Source organism: Tasmannia lanceolata, unplaced genomic scaffold, assembly GCF_043159265.1.
Source record: "Tasmannia lanceolata isolate RefF3 unplaced genomic scaffold, GAP_Taslan_0.1 ptg000044l, whole genome shotgun sequence".
Lineage (NCBI taxonomy): Eukaryota > Viridiplantae > Streptophyta > Magnoliopsida > Canellales > Winteraceae > Tasmannia > Tasmannia lanceolata.
Genome location: NW_027518721.1, coordinates 23,448,357 through 23,469,543, shown reverse-complemented (window position 1 = coordinate 23,469,543; position 21,187 = coordinate 23,448,357). Strand labels below are relative to the sequence as shown.

The following is a 21,187-nucleotide window of genomic DNA, read 5'->3' as shown; positions in this document are numbered from 1 at the left end:
GTCCCCAAACTGCCGCTGGAAGATACAGTTGATTTTTCTATGTTATTTTATCCTTTCTCTTTCTCCCTATGGTAAACTTTGGAAATTTCACTAATCTTAATTGATTACAATTAGCCCTAATGAGGGTTTATATAGAACACTCAAAGGGATAAACATAGCAAGACAATAACTTAATCAGGAAAGTGAAAAAGATGGGAATCTTAACCACTGAATATAGCTTAGTTACTAATCTATTCATAAGTACCTAATTAAAGTGTAGATAAACGCGGATGCAGGTCAAAATGCGGCGAACAAAAAACCTTGTGTACTCAGTGCATATGCAGCTAAGAACACATTTGATGCGGCTGAGTACTCGTTTGACGCGGTCATAACTCGGGAGAGTAAAATGAGTTTTTATTAACTATGTAGGGCAAAACACGTAATGCGGCAGCAAAACGCGCAGAAGGAAAAGAGAGTCGACTCGGGGGAGTTTTAAAATTATGCCTAATTTACCACACACCACCCAATCCAATGGTAAAATATTTTCTAACATGGCCCCTCAAACATATGTGGATTGAGGGGGCATGTTAGAGAACATATTTGAAATATTTTTTAATTCTGTTTCCAATTTTGTAAAATTTTGGTTCCTTTACATTCAATTGGCTCTTCTATTTCACTTCCGAAACTAACTGCTCTTCATAGTTGAAAACCCTAATCTGGTCATACCTTTGGAGTTCTGATTCTTATATTATTAGAAATTTGTATTCTGATTATGGGTAAATGATTAGAATCATGGATTTTTTTAAAAGCAGATTAGAACAGTGGATTCTGTCTCGTTTTTACTGAATTTTTATTCTTTCATGTTCTTTTTCGTTGGTCTCCGACTCCCCACTTTGTTAAAGTTGGCTGTTTCTTGTGGTTTCTAACTTTTGATTATAGTTGCTAGTGGAAAACCTTGATGAGCTGAAAATTCCAATCTCTCTCCCATCAATAATTGCAAAGCTGGAATCTATCCCCATTTCATGAATTTTGATTTAGTATAATGATGAACGAATGTTTAATGAGGTTTTCAAATTGCTTAAAAATTCATTCATCATGTTGCTATCAAATCCTTAACATTTCTTCAATCATAGATTTTGAATAAATCCAGGATTTTAAAATGATGCTATTCAAACGGACCCTTAGGCCTCATCTGGCAAGAAAAACATTTCCAAGGTTCCCCAATTTAGAGGGAAATAATAAGATTATGGCTAGTTTAGATAAATAATATTACAACGTGAAACAACCAACTCACGCTATTAGAGTTGGTGTTATTTTAATCATTCATACTTCAACAATCCCCCTCACATGGGCCCTCTTTTGGGTTGGCCGTACATGGAATTTTTAGCATAGACTATGGAAGAGTTGTTGGGTTTGGAACCCATGCTCTATGGTGAGGCAATAGCTCTAATACCATGTGAAACAACCAGTTACTCCAAACGCATAAGCTCTTAGAGTTGATGTTATTTAACCATTTATACTTCAACGCATAAAATTGAAAGAGTAAAAATTGAATAGGATTAGTTGAAGTTATCTTTTTAGTGTATAAAAAAAGTAGGGACTTTTAAAATTTAGAAAGGTAAAATATTTCTAAAATTTCCTACTTTTCACACACACAGAAAAAATAAAAATAAAAATTGAACCAACCCTATTTAATATTCACTTAGAGGGACCTTCAACTTATTATAATATCCCTTCAAATTAACCATAATTACCTCATCGAGGAATGATATATGCAAGGGCTAAAGAAGGGCCCTTGAATAGATCATGCCATTACTTGCAACCGAATTCAGTTTCTCAACCACCAAAGACGTGGATATATTCAAGGGCCCTTCTTTAGCCCTTGCAAAAAGAGAGCCCTTGCATCTATTAAGGGCTCCATATCATTTCCCTATAAATCATGGAAAGGAAAAAAATTCTTAAGAAAATATTTTCTTTGAGAATTGTTTTTCTTGCAATCCAAATGGGCACGGTTAAATTCTTATTTTTACAGGTCACATGGGAGATGATTTTTTCGCCCCACTTGTAGGATCATGCACCTCCTTTTCACTGCAGGGGCGAAATTCACGTTAAAAAGCATTAACGTCGCCTCAATTAGGGCTGCACAAAAAACCGGCCCAACCGATAAACCAAACCGATCCGGGCCTTTCGGTTTTGGTTTTTCTCGGCATTGGATCGGTCACGGCTTAGAATTTTACCGAACCGATCCCATCGGTTCAGTTCACGGTTTTAGAGTTTTCATCCGAAAATTAACCAAACCGAACCGAGAAATGGAGGAAAAGACGAAATGATTTTGTGTCATTATCAAATCCAAGATGAGTTAAAATCATTTGCAAAGAGAAGAGGGGTGATTTAAGCAAGGGAAGTGTGTCTATATCAATTTCCTGTATCCAAAAGTAAAGAATACATTCACCCCTTCCCCTTAGACCACCCCTTAGAAGTGTAAAAAGAATAGTCCTAAATAATCTGAGAGGTTGTCCAAGAGAAGAAAAGGAGGAGGCGAATATATCATCTGCTTTATAAGGCCCTCGATTAGGGTTAGAGAGAGGTCTCTTCATTTTTGTTTCACGAGAAAGAGAGAGAGACGTATTTAAACCTTTTTTTTTTTTTTTTATATAGATAAACGTATTTAACTACTTGATTTGGATTTGTACTAGATAAACCGTTGACCGAACCGAACCGGTCAAAATCGGTTCGGTTATAACCCCGATCGGTTTGGTTACGGTTTGAATTTTATCGAAACCGATGTGACTGGTTCGATTGGTTCGATTCAACGAAACTCCCTAAACCGAACCAGACCGAACCGTGTAAGAGGGGCGAAAAAAATCATGTCCTATCCTTAGAGTAAAAAGACTAAAATGCCCTTAATACGATTTTTCAGTGTCATCTCCTCCATTTCACCGAGCACTTTCTCTTCTCGGAAGATCCATGAATCCATGTCGAACGATGCCCCACTCAACGATTCTCGGAGAGTCCTCCGTTTCGCAATCGCCTCTAGATTACTCCTTCTTGCCCTAATCTTGTTTTGGAGATCTCTTTTCAGCCCCTATGATACCTCCGCCTCGTTAAACCCTAGCTGCCTTTCCTCCAATTCCTCCGATTCCGATTCCGTCCTCTTTCCTCGCATCAGATCAGCAATCGAAAACAGTATTGTTTGGGACGGGGTTTATTTCGTAAGAATCGCTCAATGTGGATACGAATACGAACAAACATACGCCTTTTTGCCTCTTCTTCCGATCTGCATTAGTCTATTGTCTCGAACTGGTGAGCAATGAATTCAGTACTCTCTTAGGTTTTTTTTTTATATGGTGTAAGCCCTTATAGTCCCGTATTTTTCAAAAGGTACTGTACGGACAGCACTATAGGATGATCCAAACCGTCCATGTGATGGAACACAACGTTAATAGGTTGTGTCCCAAAAATCATTTCCATTGGAGTATCCTAGCCCTCTGATCTATAGAGGTTTCAACAATATGCAGTTTCTTTATAGATCGGATGGTTGGGATCATCCTACATAAATGATTACTTGGGCACAGCCTATTTATGTTGTGGGCCATCAAATGGACGGTTTGGATCATCCTATAGTTCTGTTCGTACAGTACTTTTTGAAAAATACTGGACTACTATAAGGGCTTACACCGTATAAAAGCTCTTTATTCACTTGTTTGTTCCTTTGCCTAAATTAGAATGTTGTTTTGAAAATTCTGTTGTTTAATGGTTGCTTTTTTTTTTACAGTTTTTGCTCCATTGATACCTGTTCTTGGTTATCGAGCAGTGTTGGGATTATCAGCTTATGTATTAAATAATGTTGGGTTTTTGTTCGCGGCAGTTTATTTTTACAGGTGATTTGGTATCTCTGTTTTGATGTTTTAGATATCTGCATTACAGTTGTTATGTCTTTCTTGATATATATATTTTTAAAAGATCATATTTTTCTCATAGACATTGAGAAGAATATGATCTTTTAATACATCTTTGTTTATTGAATGAAAAGAAGTAAAAGTTTAGAAGTTTGAACTTTTGAATTTGAATCTAATAGAGGGAGAGAATTTAAAATTTTGAATTTGAGAATTAAAAAAAATTGAATTTGAATCTATTAGGTTGCTAAGCTAGAGGCAAAAGGAATTCAAGACTCCAAGTCAAGTTTGAGGGTTTAATGGGACTTGAATTATAATCTAGTGGTCAAACTTTATCTTGGGTAGAAGTTCAACTTATGTATTGGATAGATTAAGTTTAGAGAAAATAAATTGATGAAATCTGAAATGAGTGGTTAAAACTTAAAAGGGTTGACTTCAATGTACTAGATTTATAAATCTCTTTAATTGAGTACAGATATATTAAGTTGCACGAGTCAAACAAATCTAAAATGATTGTAGATGTCAAAGTGTCAAGGATTAATGATATTAAAGAAATTTGTAGGTCGAGAGTAATGGGGGGACAATATGAAATATTCCTTTACAGTTTGATAGACTTGTATGGCAGATTAGTATCCTTCAATAAAAAATAAAAAAGGGCGGCCCAGTGCACGAGGCTCCCACCATTGCGGGGTCTGGGGAGGGCTAGATGTACGCACCCTTACCCGTGCTTTACAGAGAGGCTGTTTTGTGTCTCGAACCCGTGACCACCAGGTCACAATGGAGCAACCTTACCGTATCCTTCAATAATAAACAAAAATCTGTATTTATGTTTAAGATCCAATCTGAAATTTGAGTCTAAAAGTCCCAAATGAATGAATCAGAGAACTGAATGGTATTATAAAACTGAAGTTCTAAAATCTAGTGGTGAATGAAATTAAAAAATACAAACAAAGCAAAGAGAACTGATCTCTATGATGAACCAGGTTTAGTTTATACATGATAGTTTGAATTTGGATTACTCTAACTTCTCATCCTTTTCTTTGTAGTTTATACATGACTGTTTGAATGAGGATTACTTTTCAACCTCTCTATGCACTGTCTGCTTTCACATCTTCCCAAATTTGGAGTCTTTGAAGAATGTGTTTCAATCCTTTTTGTTTACAGGCTGTCAGTTCTTATCTTAAAGGATGCTGATGCTGCTTTTCGAGCTTCTATTCTATTTTGCTTCAATCCGGCTTCAATCTTCTATTCATCAGTGTAATTCTCCGTATTTCCTTCAACTTAAACTTGGGAGTACTCTATTTTCAGGATCAAAATGATTAGTTGAGATTCTAACATGTCGTGATGTGTCAGATATTCAGAGACTCTATATGCCTTATTTTCACTTGGAGGAGTATACCACTTACTAGCTGGTTCTAATACTATAGCCATGCTCCTGCTTGCTCTATCTGGTTCTGCAAGGTCAAATGGGGTGCTTAATGCTGGCTATTTCTGTTTTCAGGCGCTGCATCAGGCTTATAATGCTATCTTCGGAAAAAATTATGCCTATGTAAGTCTTTATTTATTTATTTATTTTTTTCACCAGTGTCTTGAGGAATCAGGGTAGCTTGTAACTAACATGGGTAAAGGATATTTCTGTGGCTGACTTAATGAAGATAATATCACGATGTCTATCTTTGGTGTCTTTTTCTAACTATGGCTTGAACTTTGCAATGTCACTTTAGGATTTGTTCGCAACAAATTTCACATGCATGAAAAAGGAAATCACACACAAAATAAATTGGGATCAAATTTCCCTCTCGCGAGAAGAGGTTCTTTTAAATTTTGGTAGGGATCGTACACTTCTGGCTCTATTGGCCGTTAATTACATTTCTTGAAGAAGAAAACACCTCTAATTATCCATCAGGTTCTTTATCTAAATACAACTTTTGTTAATTGTCCTCCAGAAAGAAGGATTTTTTTGAAGATCTGACTTGTGCTTCACCACAAGGCAAGAAAAAAGAGAATCTCAAATTTGGAGAACACCTTTTCACAAACTTGGGATTTTTGTGAACTTTTGGGGAAATATTATCTTTGTCCTGTTTCTGCTGGAGGAGAAAGGTCTTCTCCCTTCAGGGAGTCTCTGGGAAGAGATCCTAAAGGGACCTTTAGAGAGAGATTCTACAAAGGGATTTTCCTCCGTCTTTTTTTTGGGAGTCTTCATCTTTATCATCCTTTTCCTGAAAGAGAAGGGTCTTCTCCCTTTAGGGAGTCTCTGGGAAAAGATCCTAAAGGGACCTTTAGAGAGAGATTCTCTAAAGGGATTTGAGGGTTATCCAAAAATAAGGTTATGCTGGGCGCGTGTGTAAGTGTATAACCAAAGTATGACACAAAAGAGATACACAAGCACATAATAATATCTTTGAGGCTTGAAGTTCATTAATTACTGTGTAAGAGATTTTATTCATCAATATTTATTAGCTGGTTCTTTGCAAACTACGAGGCCCCTAAGCTTCTAGCCTAAGCAGTGGTGCAATTTTATTTGGGTAGTTAATGGAACATGAGATTTATATTTAATCATCAAATATTCTTTCCGCGTTGCACTACTACTATTCTCTTCAAATGCTTGTGGGTTGTACATGTATCCTTGTGTGAATTGTGAAGTGAAAGAAATAGGTACTTTTTTTTTCAAGTTTCGAAGCAGTACCTACAAGAGCTTTTTGCTGTTTAAGTCTCATTCTAGGAGCTCTTCAAGAACTAATTTAGTAACTATGGTTAGTTTGCTTCATTTTGTCTAATCTCTAAAGGTTGTCCATGGAAAAGACAACTGTATGTTTTCCAAGCAGAATATGTTCCAGATGGATCGCTTCATCCCTTGAGTATTTTCTATTTCTGAACCAATTAAACCAAGTACCATAAAGTTGTTCAAGCTTGCATTTATGCCCTTCAAGGAGCCATCAATATCATTCCCACGGTTACCAGAGCTCGGCCTTTCCATCCTTCTAAGAGAAAATCCACCTGCATAAATCTTCCTAGGCCATCCCAGTTCCTTAGGCCCCAGATGTCCTGAATAATACAAGAGAACCTGTGAAAGCAAAAGTATGCTATTGCTTCTTCAAAGTCCATATTCAATAAGTAAATAAGTGCAGCTGGTTGGATCCAGCCTATTCTTGAAATACACAACTCGCACACACTCCCTTTCCAAAAAAGATCAATACACCAAGCACTACACTTAGATTTATTGGATTTGTTGCTAAAATATCGGTATTAAGCCCGAAACTCCCGGCGTATGACCAGTGACCCAAGGAAACGAAAGAATCGGTTACATTTTTCATATGCTCTCCTCTTATAGATAGGACTAACAAAATTAATTGAACAGAGTTTTCATGCTTACTGATTATTGGCCTGCTCATAGGATATGGTATTCGTAAATTGGAAACCATGTTTTTTTTCTCTTCCTTATTACTAATTTAAATACTTTTGATGATTTAATTTCTGTACTGACCCATTATTGCTTCGCCTATTCAGTTGTTGGGAAATGATTATTGTCCTATTATTAAAATCAGCTAGCATTTATAGGAGCTACTCACAGTACTATAACTTCAAATCTTAATATTTGATAAAACGAAGAGTGTGAACTGTGAAACATTCCCCTGTTAATATAAATTATGAAACTACTGTTCATTGCCAAATTGTGATAATTAATTGTGTAAATTTGTATTGAAGCAGGCAGTCAGGGTATCTATCTTGGCAGCTGTGCGATCTCTTTGTATCTTTGTGCCATTCATTGCCTTTCAAGCTTATGGATATTTCAATCTTTGTCTTGGAAGTTTATCAGATGAGTTGAGGCCTTGGTGCAAAACAAGAGTGCCATTATTTTATGATTACCTGCAAAGCCAATACTGGTATGTTCATTGCTTTTAACAGTGAATTACCGGGCCTTCAATTTTTTTACTAGATAGTTAAAGATATGCAATTAGTCGAGGAGGAGTCTTACTGGTGTCATATTCTGCTGCTGCTCTTGACGTTTAGGATATTTTGTAAAGATCGACGATTCTGCAATTTATGTGCTCAGGCTCCTGCCAGTTGGAACTGGAAATAGTTATACCCCATTATAGTAATTTCTTGGTTAAAATGTGAAGAATTACATAAAAAGGAGAGAAATTTGGAACTTGTGCCATTACTTGCTATAAACTGTCTGGCTTAATATAGCATTCAAAAGAAAAAAAACTGTCTGGTTTAATGTCTATTGCACCAGCACTTCACCTTTTAAAAGACTTGGTCTGAACATAAGATTTACTTAATATAATTCCAAAATTTGCATAATGCATATACCTTTGTTTTGAAAATCTTACGATTGACAATTCAAATCTTGATTTTATAGATTTCGATTTGATTCCTATGATTTACTCTTATTTGGTATAAGTCTTGTGATTTTCGATTAAATTTTATGCTTCAATCATAAATCGTACGATTCATACAATTTATGCGATTTAACCTGATTAAATTTCGTATAAAAGAAAATAAGATATTTTTAAAGGCTCCCTTTTTCTTCTGCGTTAGTAGTAGCCTTCGAAAACCCTCTCGTGAGAAGGAATAAGACAAGGGAGGAGTTCAAATGAATAAACCAATTTGAACCAGTAATGCACAGTGCATGTGCTTGAAAAAAAATTTGAAGTTGCTTGTGAGCCATCCAGTTTTTCCAGAATAAAGAAGTTTTTTGGTGGTTAGTGGAGTAATTTTATATTTCATAGCCGACTCAATCGACTCAATAGTCAATACAACCCAGATGCATTTGTCCTCGATCATAGTCTGTACCTGTGGTTCCAAGTAACATCAGAGCAAGACACTAGTTTGTTTGTTCCTCTTGACCCAATGTTAAGTGCGTTATTAGATCATTCTATTAGGGCATAATGAGGTTTTGATGATATTTCCTAACTTAGCTGGTGGTCTATTTTATGTCAGGGGCGTAGGTTTCTTGAGATATTTCCAGTTGAAACAGTTGCCCAACTTTCTTCTTGCGTCTCCAATATTGTCCCTTGCGGTTTGCTCAATTATTCAGTATGCAAAGCTACGGCCTGCAATTCTTTCCACTTTGGGTTTCCGAGCTTCTCAAGAGGAGAAAAACATTGCTGCTGTACTCTATCATGTGCGGACAGATCGAAGAGTAAAGGGTGTCCCGATTTCGAAGAAGAGTTTCTCTCCCAAGGCCTTGAGAGGTATCTGTGATTTATGTAGTACACTTGGCTTCACCGATTTAAGGGTTGCATATTATTTTAGTAGAGTTGGCTTCACCGATTTTAGGTTTGCATATAATTATTTTTATTCTGTTTTGCCCTTAGACTGATGATGATTTCACAGACTTTTTAAAATGGACTACTAAAAATAATCCTGATGTTTTTTTTTACAGGTATGCAGTAGCTTTAAATGCAAAGACCTGAACAATTAACAACAGCAATCACAAAATAGAAGTACTGGAATAGACAAGAGGAAAAAATAATCATTTTGAAAATGACATAGTTGCTTCCTTCTAAATTGACATAGCTCTTCCTTTGGGGGAAGTAGCATAAATTTGGATTGGAAGGAGCATACACAGTTTTTATTTTTATTAGTCTCAATGGAATTAAAATAATTGTTATTTGTACTTAGATTTTATAAACTCTCATGAATAGTTAAATTACATTTCACCAGAACCTGAAGGGTATTTTTGTCAAATGTAGAGGCATTTATATAAACCACTGTATTCATGTTGGCGATGGAATATTTTGGTTGTTCCATGTAAAACATATTGAAAATATATTTTTTGAATTTGACTCTTAATATTCCTCAAATACTCAAATATACAAATGACGATATTGCCCTCATTTTTCACAAAAGCAACAATGAAGGTTGTGGTACTTCAATTTTATTTTCAAACTTCGATACCTTCCATATATTCCGTGGAATCTTGTTTGATGTTGGTACAAAATTCATATCAATTTGATCATCAAGGAGTATTATTAGCTGGTTATCCTTTTGATAAATCTGGTATCTAGTCATTTCTATGAAACATGAAGAATATTTTAATACTTTTTCTCCATTCCATTTTGATTTGGTAAATGGATAATGTCCTCATATATTATCTTCCATTTGAAACAGTTGATCTCAAACTTAGACAGAGGAAGAAGGCCAAAGAAAAGGAGTCGGATTCCTTACAAGATCCTCTTCCATCAGATCCATCAAAGCAGGGATATTCCTCCATATTAGTTCTTCCCTTTATTCTACACCTGTGGTTCATGGCCGCTGTGGCATTTTTGTTCATGCATGTACAGGTCAGATTCCTACTTTTGTTTTACCTGCCATTTCCTTTGTTAACATGGAGATTCCACAACATTCTTTACTTACTGACAATGGCTGTAAACTTTTGAACAACGAAGTAGCCATAACTTCTAACTTATGATTATTTAGCTTCCACTTTTGAGAAGGGTAGTTCAATAACTTGTTGATGTTTCAGGTGCAACTTATATTAAAAAAAACGGAAAAAAAATCTAATTTACTGTCCAAAATATCCTTTTTTGGTTTATTTCAACAAAAAAAAAATCCTTTTTTGGTGGGCAAGCTGGGTTGAACCTCCAACCTCAAGATTGAAGAACAAAGCCTTTATCAATTGTGATAGAGGCTCAATCCCTACCGTCCAAAAAAAAATAAAAAATCTATAGCTGTTGCGAATGTACCTTCTCATTTCTGTACATTTTTAATTTGAAAATAGCTGTTGCGAATGTTCCTTCTCATTTCTGTATATTTTTTAATTTGAAAATGAAAAATGTTGGATGTTATCTTTCATACAAGTTTAATAGCTTCTGTTTGTAATGAGAAAGTAATAAATATGCAGGTTGAGTGGAAGGGCCCCATAACCCTGAGCTAAAGAAGACTTTTATTGCCACCATATTGAAATAATTATACTACACATCATTACGTCAGATGAAAGCATGACATTGCATTATGATTGTCAAGTCAAATCGACTTCATACTCTTTTTTTTCAATAAATAATATATTTATTAGGAAAAAAGAAAAATCATAATAAGTACAGAGAGCCTAGATTGCCACACAGCAGAAGTTGACACCTCTTCTTGTGTAAAGGAATATGCAAAGTCATTAACCTCTCACGCAATGTGGTAAACATAAATGTTAACTTCCATTATGAACTCTAAGAATTCCTCCATTACATTTGCTAATCATTATTGCCTGATTTTTATTTGACATCCACGCAACCACGTTTAAGGAGTCTCCATGTACTGTTTGAATCCCTCCCAACTTGCTTACTTAATTTCTTCTAAACAATATCAAACCCTCCAAAATTAGACAAGCCTTCACTTTGTTTGTGCCCTTAAATCTGCAGTAAGACCCGGAAAAAGATAGTTAGACTTCTCCATGCTATCCCTAGTTACCCTTGTATATATGATTGCCAGCCATAGATTCCCCAAAGAGCTATAATGACAGTTATGCATGAGTAAGCCCTATAGCTAGGGATTGGACGAATGACTTTTTTACCCCTTCTTTGTCTATTCTTGACCGCTTCCAATCATTTTAGAATAAGTTCAAATACGAACTTAAAAACCATCACATAAGCATCCCCCTTGCCAAGGCCCAAAATTCACTGCTCTCATTCACTGATCTTTTCCAATACTTTTGAATGTCATTGCCCTTTCATACTTGGTATATATATATCGACAAGTTTCTATTGATAAAGAACAGGATATGACCTGCTCAAGGCTCAACATGAATCAATTTTTTTAACTATGTTCTTGACTGCTATGACATACTGAGACAAATTCTTTCTCTTTACATAAATAGCCCCTTATCAAGGAAAATTGATGCCGGTAAATCTAGTAGGAATCCACCAAAAGTAGAAAACTTGCTAAAGAATTGAACAATCACATAAACTTCCAATGGATCTTCACAAATAATGCTAGAGAGGGATAAAACAAAAATAAACTTGATTAAAACATGATCAAGGGAAAAACTGAAACCCAATGGGGAAAATGCATAAATATTCATTCACCTCTTCATAAGTACATCAAAACTCCGGGGTCTTATATGATACAAACCATTTATTTCCTAGGCCTTGCTATGGATGGGCCATTGTGCATTTTTTTTTAAAAAGATATGGGCCATTGTGCATAATCCACCCTCATTGGACGATTTTAGCCCTCCAATTTGTCGATGCTAAATGGACATTGAGAAAATAAAAATAACAACGATCTGTATTCATCAAGAAAGCCTTTACAAATCGGAGGATTTGAATTGTTCAATGGGAGTGGATTTTGATGCATGCCTTATCCATGCAAAGCCTAAAAGATAAATGGTCTGGATCACTGAACAAGTGGGGCCCACTTGTACTTCTACCTTCTCATATTTTTCCTTAAAAAAATATGTGCATCCATCATATTAGAACCTCAAAACTTTATATATCGGCATAAAATACTTCAGAACCCTAATTTAATCCTAATCATTGGCTTATGACTGATTTCAGTCCCTAGATCAAACTTCAATATTGCCTAATTTGTAATTTAGAGCAACCCACAATAAAGTAGAATGTGTCATATACGCTGCCCAGAAAAATCAAGAAAGCCAACTTCTAATGCTTTATAACTTTTAAAAGTAGTCCTTAACTGTCGAATCCAATTAAGGACTCGGCTTCATATTACCATTAAGAAATCCTAGCCCGTAGATACCAATTTATCAACTTGAATGCTTTTCAAAATGGATTCCAAAATGGATTCACCTTTTCCTTGTTATGGCTTACCAAAATCTACTTACACTCTACTCAAAAATTAAAACAAAAATCATCATAAACCATAGTCGAACAACATGCCAATTTTAGTGAAAGAATGAAGCCTTGTAAGACCAATTATTGATGTTGGCATGGTGTCTCGATCTCATTAGAATTTTGATTGACCCTCTTCTTGTCCATAATCATATTTGTTGAATTATGGGCTTCTCAACTTTGCTTGCATCAGAACTTTTGTGGATATTATCCTACTGACTGATTTTCCCACGTACAAGGAACTAATTATTGGAGGAAGGTTTTGAAAACACATTGCTTATGGAAAACTTGAAAACCCATGCAATGTTTTCTTAGGCACTTCTAACAATTGAGTCCACAATAGATCTTGATTGTTTTTTGTGCTATCTGCTCTCATATCCTTCTGCTTCTTCTTCTCGAATCAGCTGTATTAAGATTCGTTTCCCTTTTAAAGTTATCTCCCATAGGAAAAAGATAATTAAGAGAAAAAGATAAAAAAAGAGCACGTCAAGCATGTTCCTTATATTTTTTATGATTGGAACATCATTACATGTGATGAGGGCAGGACATTGGTTTGTTCTCCATAATTGAAAAGATTGTATATTTCATATTTCATTCTGTGGCACTCACTTATTTTGTGGCAGGTCGCGACTCGCTTCTTGTCTGCCAGCCCTCCACTTTATTGGTGTGCCTCATATTTAATGGTGTCTCCTGGTAAGGGTAAGAGAGGCGGTTACTTGATCTGGACATACTGCGTAGCATATATTCTTCTTGGCAGTTTATTGTTCTCAAACTTCTATCCTTTAACCTGAGAAGCTGCACCAACATTTCTTCTGATACTCATCGAGCTTCTATTGACTCAATTATGTCAATATGAAGAAGGGACACACAATATGAGGTGCCTAGGATCACCCAATCAGCAAAATCTGTGGACCAAGGCCCATCTGAACTGCAGCGGCCGATTGCGAGCACCATAAGCTTATCATGAATGATAAAGTTTGAGGCAGACTAGCAATAGACATAAGATGCCTAATTGATGTGGACTACCTTGGGTTTTCAAGTTTTCAGAAGATGCCAAATTGATGCGGACTAACTTGGCTTTTCAAGTTTTCAGAGTCGACACCCGAGGAACTCCAAATTATCATAGAAGTTTGTTGCTTCCTTCTAGAAGAAATCCCACAATAGAAGGCTGATTACCAATATCTTGAAGCGAATGGAGTTGCTGACCACCAAGCTAAGTTCTTCTAAATTAAATAACTCTGTTGTCTCTAATTTATTAGATTAATTATTCTCCTCCTTTCTTGCACCTTTCTTATGGAAATCATGACTTTGTTAGGCCTTGGCCTTTCTTGGGCTTAAAGAATATTAATATTTTCTGCTAGAGAAGAAAAAAACATAGAAGCAAGCATACACTGGTAATAGTGAATTTGTTTCTTTGAAAACACTGTAGTAGAAGGGATTTTTTTTTGGGTAGAGGTTGGTAGAAGTTTCTGCAAATATAATCGAGCATCATCAGTTAGAAGTTAGAACTTCTATTTATTCAATACAAGAAAGCATGGTTACTTGGAGAACATCACCCGAGCTGGTGGAAATTTCCAGATTGGACTGAATTTTATTTGGCAAGATCATTTATATTCCTATATTATTTATTGCTGTATTTCATTTGGATTTTGAGAGTTGTTAGTCCAAATATTATTATTGGACTGAAACTAAGGATGCAGTTGTTTGTGGCCATCAGCTTCCCTCACAATCTGACCCAAATCCAGAGTCCTGCTATTATGAAGCTTCTCGTACTCATTGGACACATTACTATGTGTACATTTTTCGGCCGATGTCAGGCAAAGGATCACCGTAAAAATCAAAATTCCTGCCAATATCCAACTAAATTGCAAGTTGGCCAACGCCATCGCTCTCAAATTTGCTTCCTCAGTCCCACATATAACAGCTCCAAACATTTTAGGGTCCTCTCCTAATGTTGCAAAACAACCCTTTGGTACAAGGTTGGGGACCCACAACATGAACCCCATGTCCATGAACCAACAACCTTGAAACATGACCGACATAGACCGGATGATAGCCGCGGAGAAGCTGCTAGGGAAACCTGCCGCCGCCATTGCCGACAATAGGGATGCAAGCACTATGAGCTGCAAGAGCAAATGGTAATGGCCTTCAAGCCCCGAATGGTCTGCGGAGTGGAAATGTAGTAGCAATAACTCTTGGCCGAAGACGGAAGATGCTAGGACTCCGACTATCCCTGATAACACATTAGGCGAGCGAGTCAACTCGGCGGCAAGGGCGCTGCAAGCGTAGATGGCAAGGTGGAGGAACATGGCGGCGTGTTCAAAATTGTTGGGTTTGAAGGTGAATTGAAGGAGAGGGTAGTCCAGGATTTGGATGGCAATGGCAAAGATGGAGAAGGAGAAGATGAGGAGAAGTTCCAAGTGTTTGATGGTGCAAAGTGGTGTGTTGAATGGATACCAATGCCTTGATTCAAAACTAGAGTGGCCTCTCAGCTTGTAGGCTTTAATGTTGTTGAAGAGATGCCATAGACCGAGGAGGAAGAAGGCCAAACCAGGGACTATGTGTCCTATAAATGTGCCCATTGGTGCCTATTTCTTTTGGTTTCAAGTCCAGAAGTTGCCTCTCTTGCTAACCCTGCTGCAGCTTAAATAGGAACACCTGAAAAAATAGAAGTGTAATGATTTCGTTAAAGGACCTGAAATCTTCATCCCTTTGTTTGGTAACTACCACCACTCCTCACTCATCCATTTAGACTCCCTCATTGATTCTATAGCTTGCTGGAACAGTGGATTTGAAATTCAAGGGAAGGATGATGACAAAATAATGGGGACAAATGAGTGGAAATATCAACTCCCATTATTGTTAAAAAGCTCTAGCGGCCACCAAAGGTCAAGTCAGTTTTTTAGGGAAGGATCACCAAAGGACAAATGAGGCATGAAAGTTAAATGTTTCCCCCTTCAAATGAATAACATCACGTAGGTAAGGACCAGACCACAGGCTTCTACCATTTTCAGCTTTTTTTGTGTGTGGAAAATAAGATGTTTCCACTAGCAAGGGTGAAAAATTAGGTGGTTTCCACTTGAGCAAAGGTGACAAAAATTAAGATGTTTCCACCCAGAGGCACTGATTTAAAGAAACTCATTGTCTGCTAAATAAGGACATGATTAGATACTCTCTGAAAGTTTATTGGACATGATATCCACACTTGTTTAGATAATGGCCCTCCTCTCTTTACTTTGTGCTTCTCTAATTGCCATTGTAGACTACTAGTAAAAAAGGCACGTGCAACTAAGAGTCTTAAACAATCAGCATACTATCCACACACATGAATTGTAGTTCAATTGATATCATGAATACATAACAATATCTAAGCAACAAAGGCATAAGCATCATGAATAGATAACAATATCTATGAAAGAAAGGCAAGCTTATGGATGTCACCTGGCAACTTTTGAATGTATGAGACATGAAGAAACATAAGAAAACCCAGATTGCAGATTAAACCTGTAAAAAGATAAGATATTATAGTAAATAAAGTTACATGTAAAGAGAAGCAACAGAATGGAAAGGTAATGGATAAATCCACAGACCCCAAATTGCAGAGGAAGAAGAGCAAGTCAAAGGAAGTCATTTGGTTCTATATAAATGAATATTAGAAGTAATTGTTATTGATTAGAATTTGAAACGCATGTGTTTTGGAATTCCAACCAAAACAGAGGATTACGTGCAAGCTCTTCTAGTTCTGCATCTTTCAAAAAGTACTGTACAACTAACATGTTTGCAAAGAAAAGAAGATATTCCATATTTTTGGAGATTTCTTCTCATAATTTATGGCTCTTAATATTTTCCAAACGAAATGTTTTTCTACAAAATCACAGAACCCCAAGTTTTTAGGGTACATACCAAACTAAAAAAACTTTTTTTGCAAGGAAAAGAAGAAATTCCATATTTTTAGGAAAAGAAATCTAGGGTAACTGTGTAGGAAAAGGTTTCCCGCGCCTGTTCACGTGCGCATGAACTGTGCAGGAAAAGGTTTCCCGAGAAACTGCTTGCCCACCTTTTTTCACTAGTTTTTCCGGGAAAGCAAATCCGACCAAAATAGTGGGATTTGGTTTCCCACATTTGTGAGAAAAGAGACATTTCCATGTCATTATTTGACTTTTTCCACCTAGGCTTCTTACTTTCTCAGGAAAGCAAGTGAACACCAGAATTCTGTCTTGTCAAGGAAAATAGAGGCTGTTTTCCAGGGATTTGCTTTTCCGGGAACGCAAGTGAACAGAGCCTAAAGGAAGTAGGTACTATCATAAAATCTTATTAAAGAGGATAGGCAGAATACCAATGGGATATAAATAGAATTTTTGGCAAAGAGTGCAAGAAAATAACCCAAGATTTTGCCTTTATATATAGTACTTAGATTAGATTAGATAGTAGTTAGATTATATTACAATTTCATTAAGGCCGATGATATTTTCACCCCCCTACAGCATGCATTCGCTCCCCTTTTAACGTGATTTGACGTCAAAAAGCGTTGAAGTTGCCTGTTCATGTTATAAGGAGGGCGTACGCATACTCCCGCAGGGGGTTGGCCTGGGGAGGGGGTTGAAAATATTATCGCCCTTCATTAAAGCTATCAAGCCAATAAGAAAAGCGTGTAATCAAAAGGGGACTGCGAATATGGTTTTCCAAATATTCTAGGCACTAAGTTTTGAAGTTAAATATGAATATCTGCATATTATTATACTATCAAAGACGAGAAATTATATGATGGCCGACCGTCAAGTCACGTGAAGGTGGTACTTCAAAAGTACCACCCTTGATATTTGATCGAACAGCAGCCTCTTAAAAAGTGGGCAGCTGTTGGATCAAATATCAAGGAGGTACCGTTTTGACGGTACTTGACGGTCGGCCATCATATAAAAACTCATCAAAGACATATGTTATTTCTCTACCTTCTTAAGATATGATAACTTGCATATTAAATTTTAAACTCGTTTCTTTTCTCTCAAAATATACACTTGAGTTATTCTCAGTAAAGCTGCAATTTTTTTAAAAAAAAATAAAGAAATTCAGTTGAGTGCATTTTGTTTTGAAAAAAAAAAAAAATCAGTGTTGAGTAGAGTTTTTGTTTCTTGATTTTTAGCCGCTTCTCACCACTTGGGATACTAGTTTCTTGATTTTTAGCCACTCCACCCACCCTACCCCTCTCTCACCACTTGGGAGGCATTCATTTATCATGAAAAAAAATTCATGGTAGCCAAACGTGCCCTTAGTGTAAAGGAGTAATCATAAATTCACTGGAGGGAGTAGGCAGGGGAAGAATAGAGGACGAATAAATCACTTCCTTTATGAAATTCATTATGAGGGAAGACAAGGTAATTTCAAACTCACGAAAATACGAGATATATTGAATGAGGAAAAGGATTGTACGCTCGAGCGTACCAAGCTTATGGTATGCTAGAGTGCCCAATCACATATGGGTCCCACTTTGTTAGGGCCTTTCAAATGAATGCTTTGGATCACCACAAAAAATGTGGGACCCATGTGATTGGGGCACTCGAGCGTACCATAAGCTTGGTACGCTCGAGCGTACAATCCTTTTCCTCATATTGAATTGAGATTAGTGTTGGATGTAAAAGAAAAAGGTTGTTTGATTTATTTGAATTGGTGTCTGCTTACAAAGAATCTATATTATCTTAGCAGATAAGCTCCAAGTACATCATAGGAACTCTACAAATATGATTCTTAAACCCCCTTCAATTTGTATTTTCTCAAAGAAATGAAGTTATTGCCAAGGAAAAAAGAAAAGAAAAGGAGGCAAAGTATCCAGTTTTAGGAAAAGACAAATAAAAGTAAGAAGAATTGCTAGACAGGGGGAAGGGGGGTGTAAATATCATTTCCTTATATAGATATATGGATATGATTTTTTTGCCCGCCCCCCCAGGATAACACACCCCCCGTTTAAGGTGAAAAAGGTCAAAGTCAACCCACAATGGGGGTATGTGGGGTGTATTATCCTACTGGGAGGCGAAAAAAATCCATCACCCATATTTTTTCATGATGTTATTTGATTTAAGCCTGCATTAAACCCGTACTTTTAAAAAACGAACGCGCCAGGTAGGGGTCGAACCTACGACTTTCTGCTTAGGAAACAGACGCTCTATCCACTGAGCTACAGGCGCTTTTACATATTATGAGACTACTAATACAATATTTATTATTTTAAACAATTACAACTCCCACATGCCGGCTTATGCTTCCTCTAAGGTCCTGTTTGGATAGGAAGGAAACACTTTTCTAATATAAATTTTTTTCAAGTATTCCTTTCTTTCTACAATTTAGAATAAAAATGATATGTGTTGCCGCTAAAATCCAAACTTAAGCTCTTGGAGGCGGTCCTGCAGTGAGCTCCACTATCCTAGGCCATCCTAGGCCATCTACAAGCACAAAGAAAGCATCAAGAAGCCTCAGAGTATGGACTCCGAGGAATCCTTCGATGGTTAAGTCAGACGAGGCAACAGGTACAAACTAAGCTAAAGAGGAAGAGCAATGAGAACAAATAGTTATCAGATATGCGCCTTGGAGTTTGGTCCTCTCTTATAATCTTAGAGTCCACTAACAGTTTAGGAAACATGCCATTGCTGGAGTCTTCTGTGATTAGACGGTCTTCCGGAGAAATCGGTTTCTAAGTTTACCCCCCGCCAATTGGGTTGGCTTTTAGGCCTTCTAGAAGAGCTGTGAAATGACCCTTTGACCACGGCCGCCTGGGCCTTCATATCATCCAGGCGCTCATTAATCCTCTGGTGCCTGAAGTCAGGCCCTTGTTTGGAGGCAGGATTTTACCCCTAACAATATGTATATTGATTACTTAGTGTTGGCTCTAAGTTTTTTCTTTCATGTGTAATTAAATAATGGAAAAGTATGAAATTCTGGAAAAGTTTTTCTTTCTAAACTTTTCCTACATTTCAAACAGGGCCTAAAGTAAATTAAATTTTTTTTTAGTGCTACTATGGAGACCAACTACATAACCAAGAGCAGAGCTGAAGAAAAAGCAAAAATAAAAATAAAAATAAATTAATTAATAAAACTATGATAAAGGCATGTAGTTTTTTCTAGTAGGTGGGATTGAGAAAAAAATAAATAAATATTTTAATTAAAAAAGTCCTAGTAAAAATTCCATTCCGACAGAGGTGGAATCAGAATACCACCCTCTTAGGGAGGGGAACATATTCTAGGATTTTGTTCTTTTGAGCTGAATTGGAATAATCAGAATAATTGAACGGAATTGGAATGAGGATACACCAGATTCTGGCAATCCAAGAACACTACACGGTGGGGCCCAGAAAGTGATCATCTTGTTAGGGGAATGATAAATTCGCCCCTTTTTCTTCCCAGGCCCACTCCCTTGTAGTGTAAAAAAAGAATCATAAATACACAACAGGGGGCTGTCTTGGGGTAGAAAGAGGGCGAATTTATGACTTTATCATCTTTCGGAAGGCCAAGGGAAAGGATTTCAAGGTCTTTGTTTCTTCCAATTTCTCGCGAGACAGAGATGAAAACAGACCCGAAAAAAGACCCATTTAAGTCCCAAAAAACGTTTCATTGACTCAAGTTAAAAAATATAATACCTGATTTTCCATGGAAATATTATTTCCTTTTACCTTGTACTAGGAGACTCTTCATATAATGTCCATGTAATATGCATTAGAGTGCTGATATTCTCCATTTTTTTTTTTGAAATAGCGATTTGTATTGATTAGAATAAAATGACAAGGGAGCACCCGAGAAGGGGCAACCCAGAAAACAAAAACAAGAAAGAAGAAACAGAGAAGAAGAAGAAAAGATACAACAAAAATAACAAAATTATATTACGGGGGAAGATGATCGAACCAGAAAATACTCTCCCTCCCAACTCCCTGCTTGGCTAACACATCCGCCTTTTCGTTTGCCAACCTCCAAACGTGATTAAAGACAATAGCCGAACCCGCAACAAAATCCTCAATTTCATCAGATAACGCCAAAAATCTCCAAGGAGGAGCTACACCACCCTTCAACCACCGAATGACATTCAATGAATCCCCTTCAACAATAATATGGTCTAATACTTCCCTACTTAGGCCGCTTTGACTTCCGCCTCAGAAGAATCACACACACCAATAGGACCAGAAAAAGCCCAAAGTATCTCACCAAACTTATCACGGCAAAGACCCCCCACCCCCCCTGGACCCGGGTTTCCAAAACAAGCACCATCAAAGTTGATTTTCAACATTCCTAGCATCGGAGGCTCCCATCTTTAGTCTATGTTAATTTTCCTCTCAGTACTAGAGCACACTTTCCTCCAATGTTCCCAAAGATCAAAGGCCGATACAAAAAGAAAAGATGGAAGACATCTAACCCATGATATGACCAATGCTATAATCCTCATGTACAAATAATAAGGTGATTTGGCCAAACCCTCAAACACCCTAGAGTTTCTTTCCTTCTAAACCACCCACCACGTAGCTAGCAAACACACATTCCACAATAATT

General features: G+C 36.9%; 2 protein-coding genes and 1 non-coding gene across 4 annotated transcripts; 1 reads left to right on the top strand and 2 right to left on the bottom strand.

Moving 5' to 3' along the window:
• The first annotated feature begins 2,836 nt into the window (after window positions 1-2,836).
• Window positions 2,837-14,142, top strand: LOC143863480 (uncharacterized). Of its 2 annotated transcripts, none has more exons than XM_077374150.1 (8): window positions 2,837-3,282; window positions 3,755-3,860; window positions 5,040-5,132; window positions 5,229-5,424; window positions 7,581-7,759; window positions 8,820-9,073; window positions 9,993-10,165; window positions 13,285-14,142. In XM_077374150.1, the coding sequence occupies exons 1-8, from the start codon at window positions 2,877-2,879 to the stop codon at window positions 13,450-13,452; spliced, it is 1,575 nt and encodes a 524-aa protein (XP_077230265.1). In that variant the 5' UTR covers window positions 2,837-2,876; the 3' UTR covers window positions 13,453-14,142. The 2 variants fall into 2 exon arrangements, with proteins under 2 accessions (XP_077230265.1, XP_077230266.1); XM_077374151.1 differs by having other exon boundaries at window positions 2,839-3,282; window positions 7,584-7,759.
• LOC143863481 (transmembrane epididymal protein (DUF716)) lies at window positions 13,131-15,423 on the bottom strand. The gene has a single exon (XM_077374152.1). It carries the CDS (start codon window positions 15,241-15,243, stop codon window positions 14,350-14,352), a length of 894 nt encoding a protein of 297 aa, XP_077230267.1. The 5' UTR covers window positions 15,244-15,423; the 3' UTR covers window positions 13,131-14,349.
• Window positions 15,424-18,767: 3,344 nt separating this feature from the next.
• Window positions 18,768-18,840, bottom strand: TRNAR-CCU (transfer RNA arginine (anticodon CCU)). The gene has a single exon. It is a non-coding gene; the product is annotated as a tRNA-Arg (tRNA).
• Between the last annotated feature and the right edge of the window lie 2,347 nt (window positions 18,841-21,187).

Excerpts from the sequence above, each read along its gene's own strand:
- LOC143863480 (XM_077374150.1), top strand. The coding sequence starts at position 2,877 with ATGCCCTTAATACGATTTTTCAGTGTCATCTCCTCCATTTCACCGAGC. Across the intron at positions 5,425-7,580 it reads TCGGAAAAAATTATGCCTAT|CAGGCAGTCAGGGTATCTAT; the intron begins GTAAGTCTTTAT and ends TTTGTATTGAAG. Across the intron at positions 10,166-13,284 it reads TTTTGTTCATGCATGTACAG|GTCGCGACTCGCTTCTTGTC; the intron begins GTCAGATTCCTA and ends ATTTTGTGGCAG.
- LOC143863481 (XM_077374152.1), bottom strand. The coding sequence starts at position 15,243 with ATGGGCACATTTATAGGACACATAGTCCCTGGTTTGGCCTTCTTCCTC.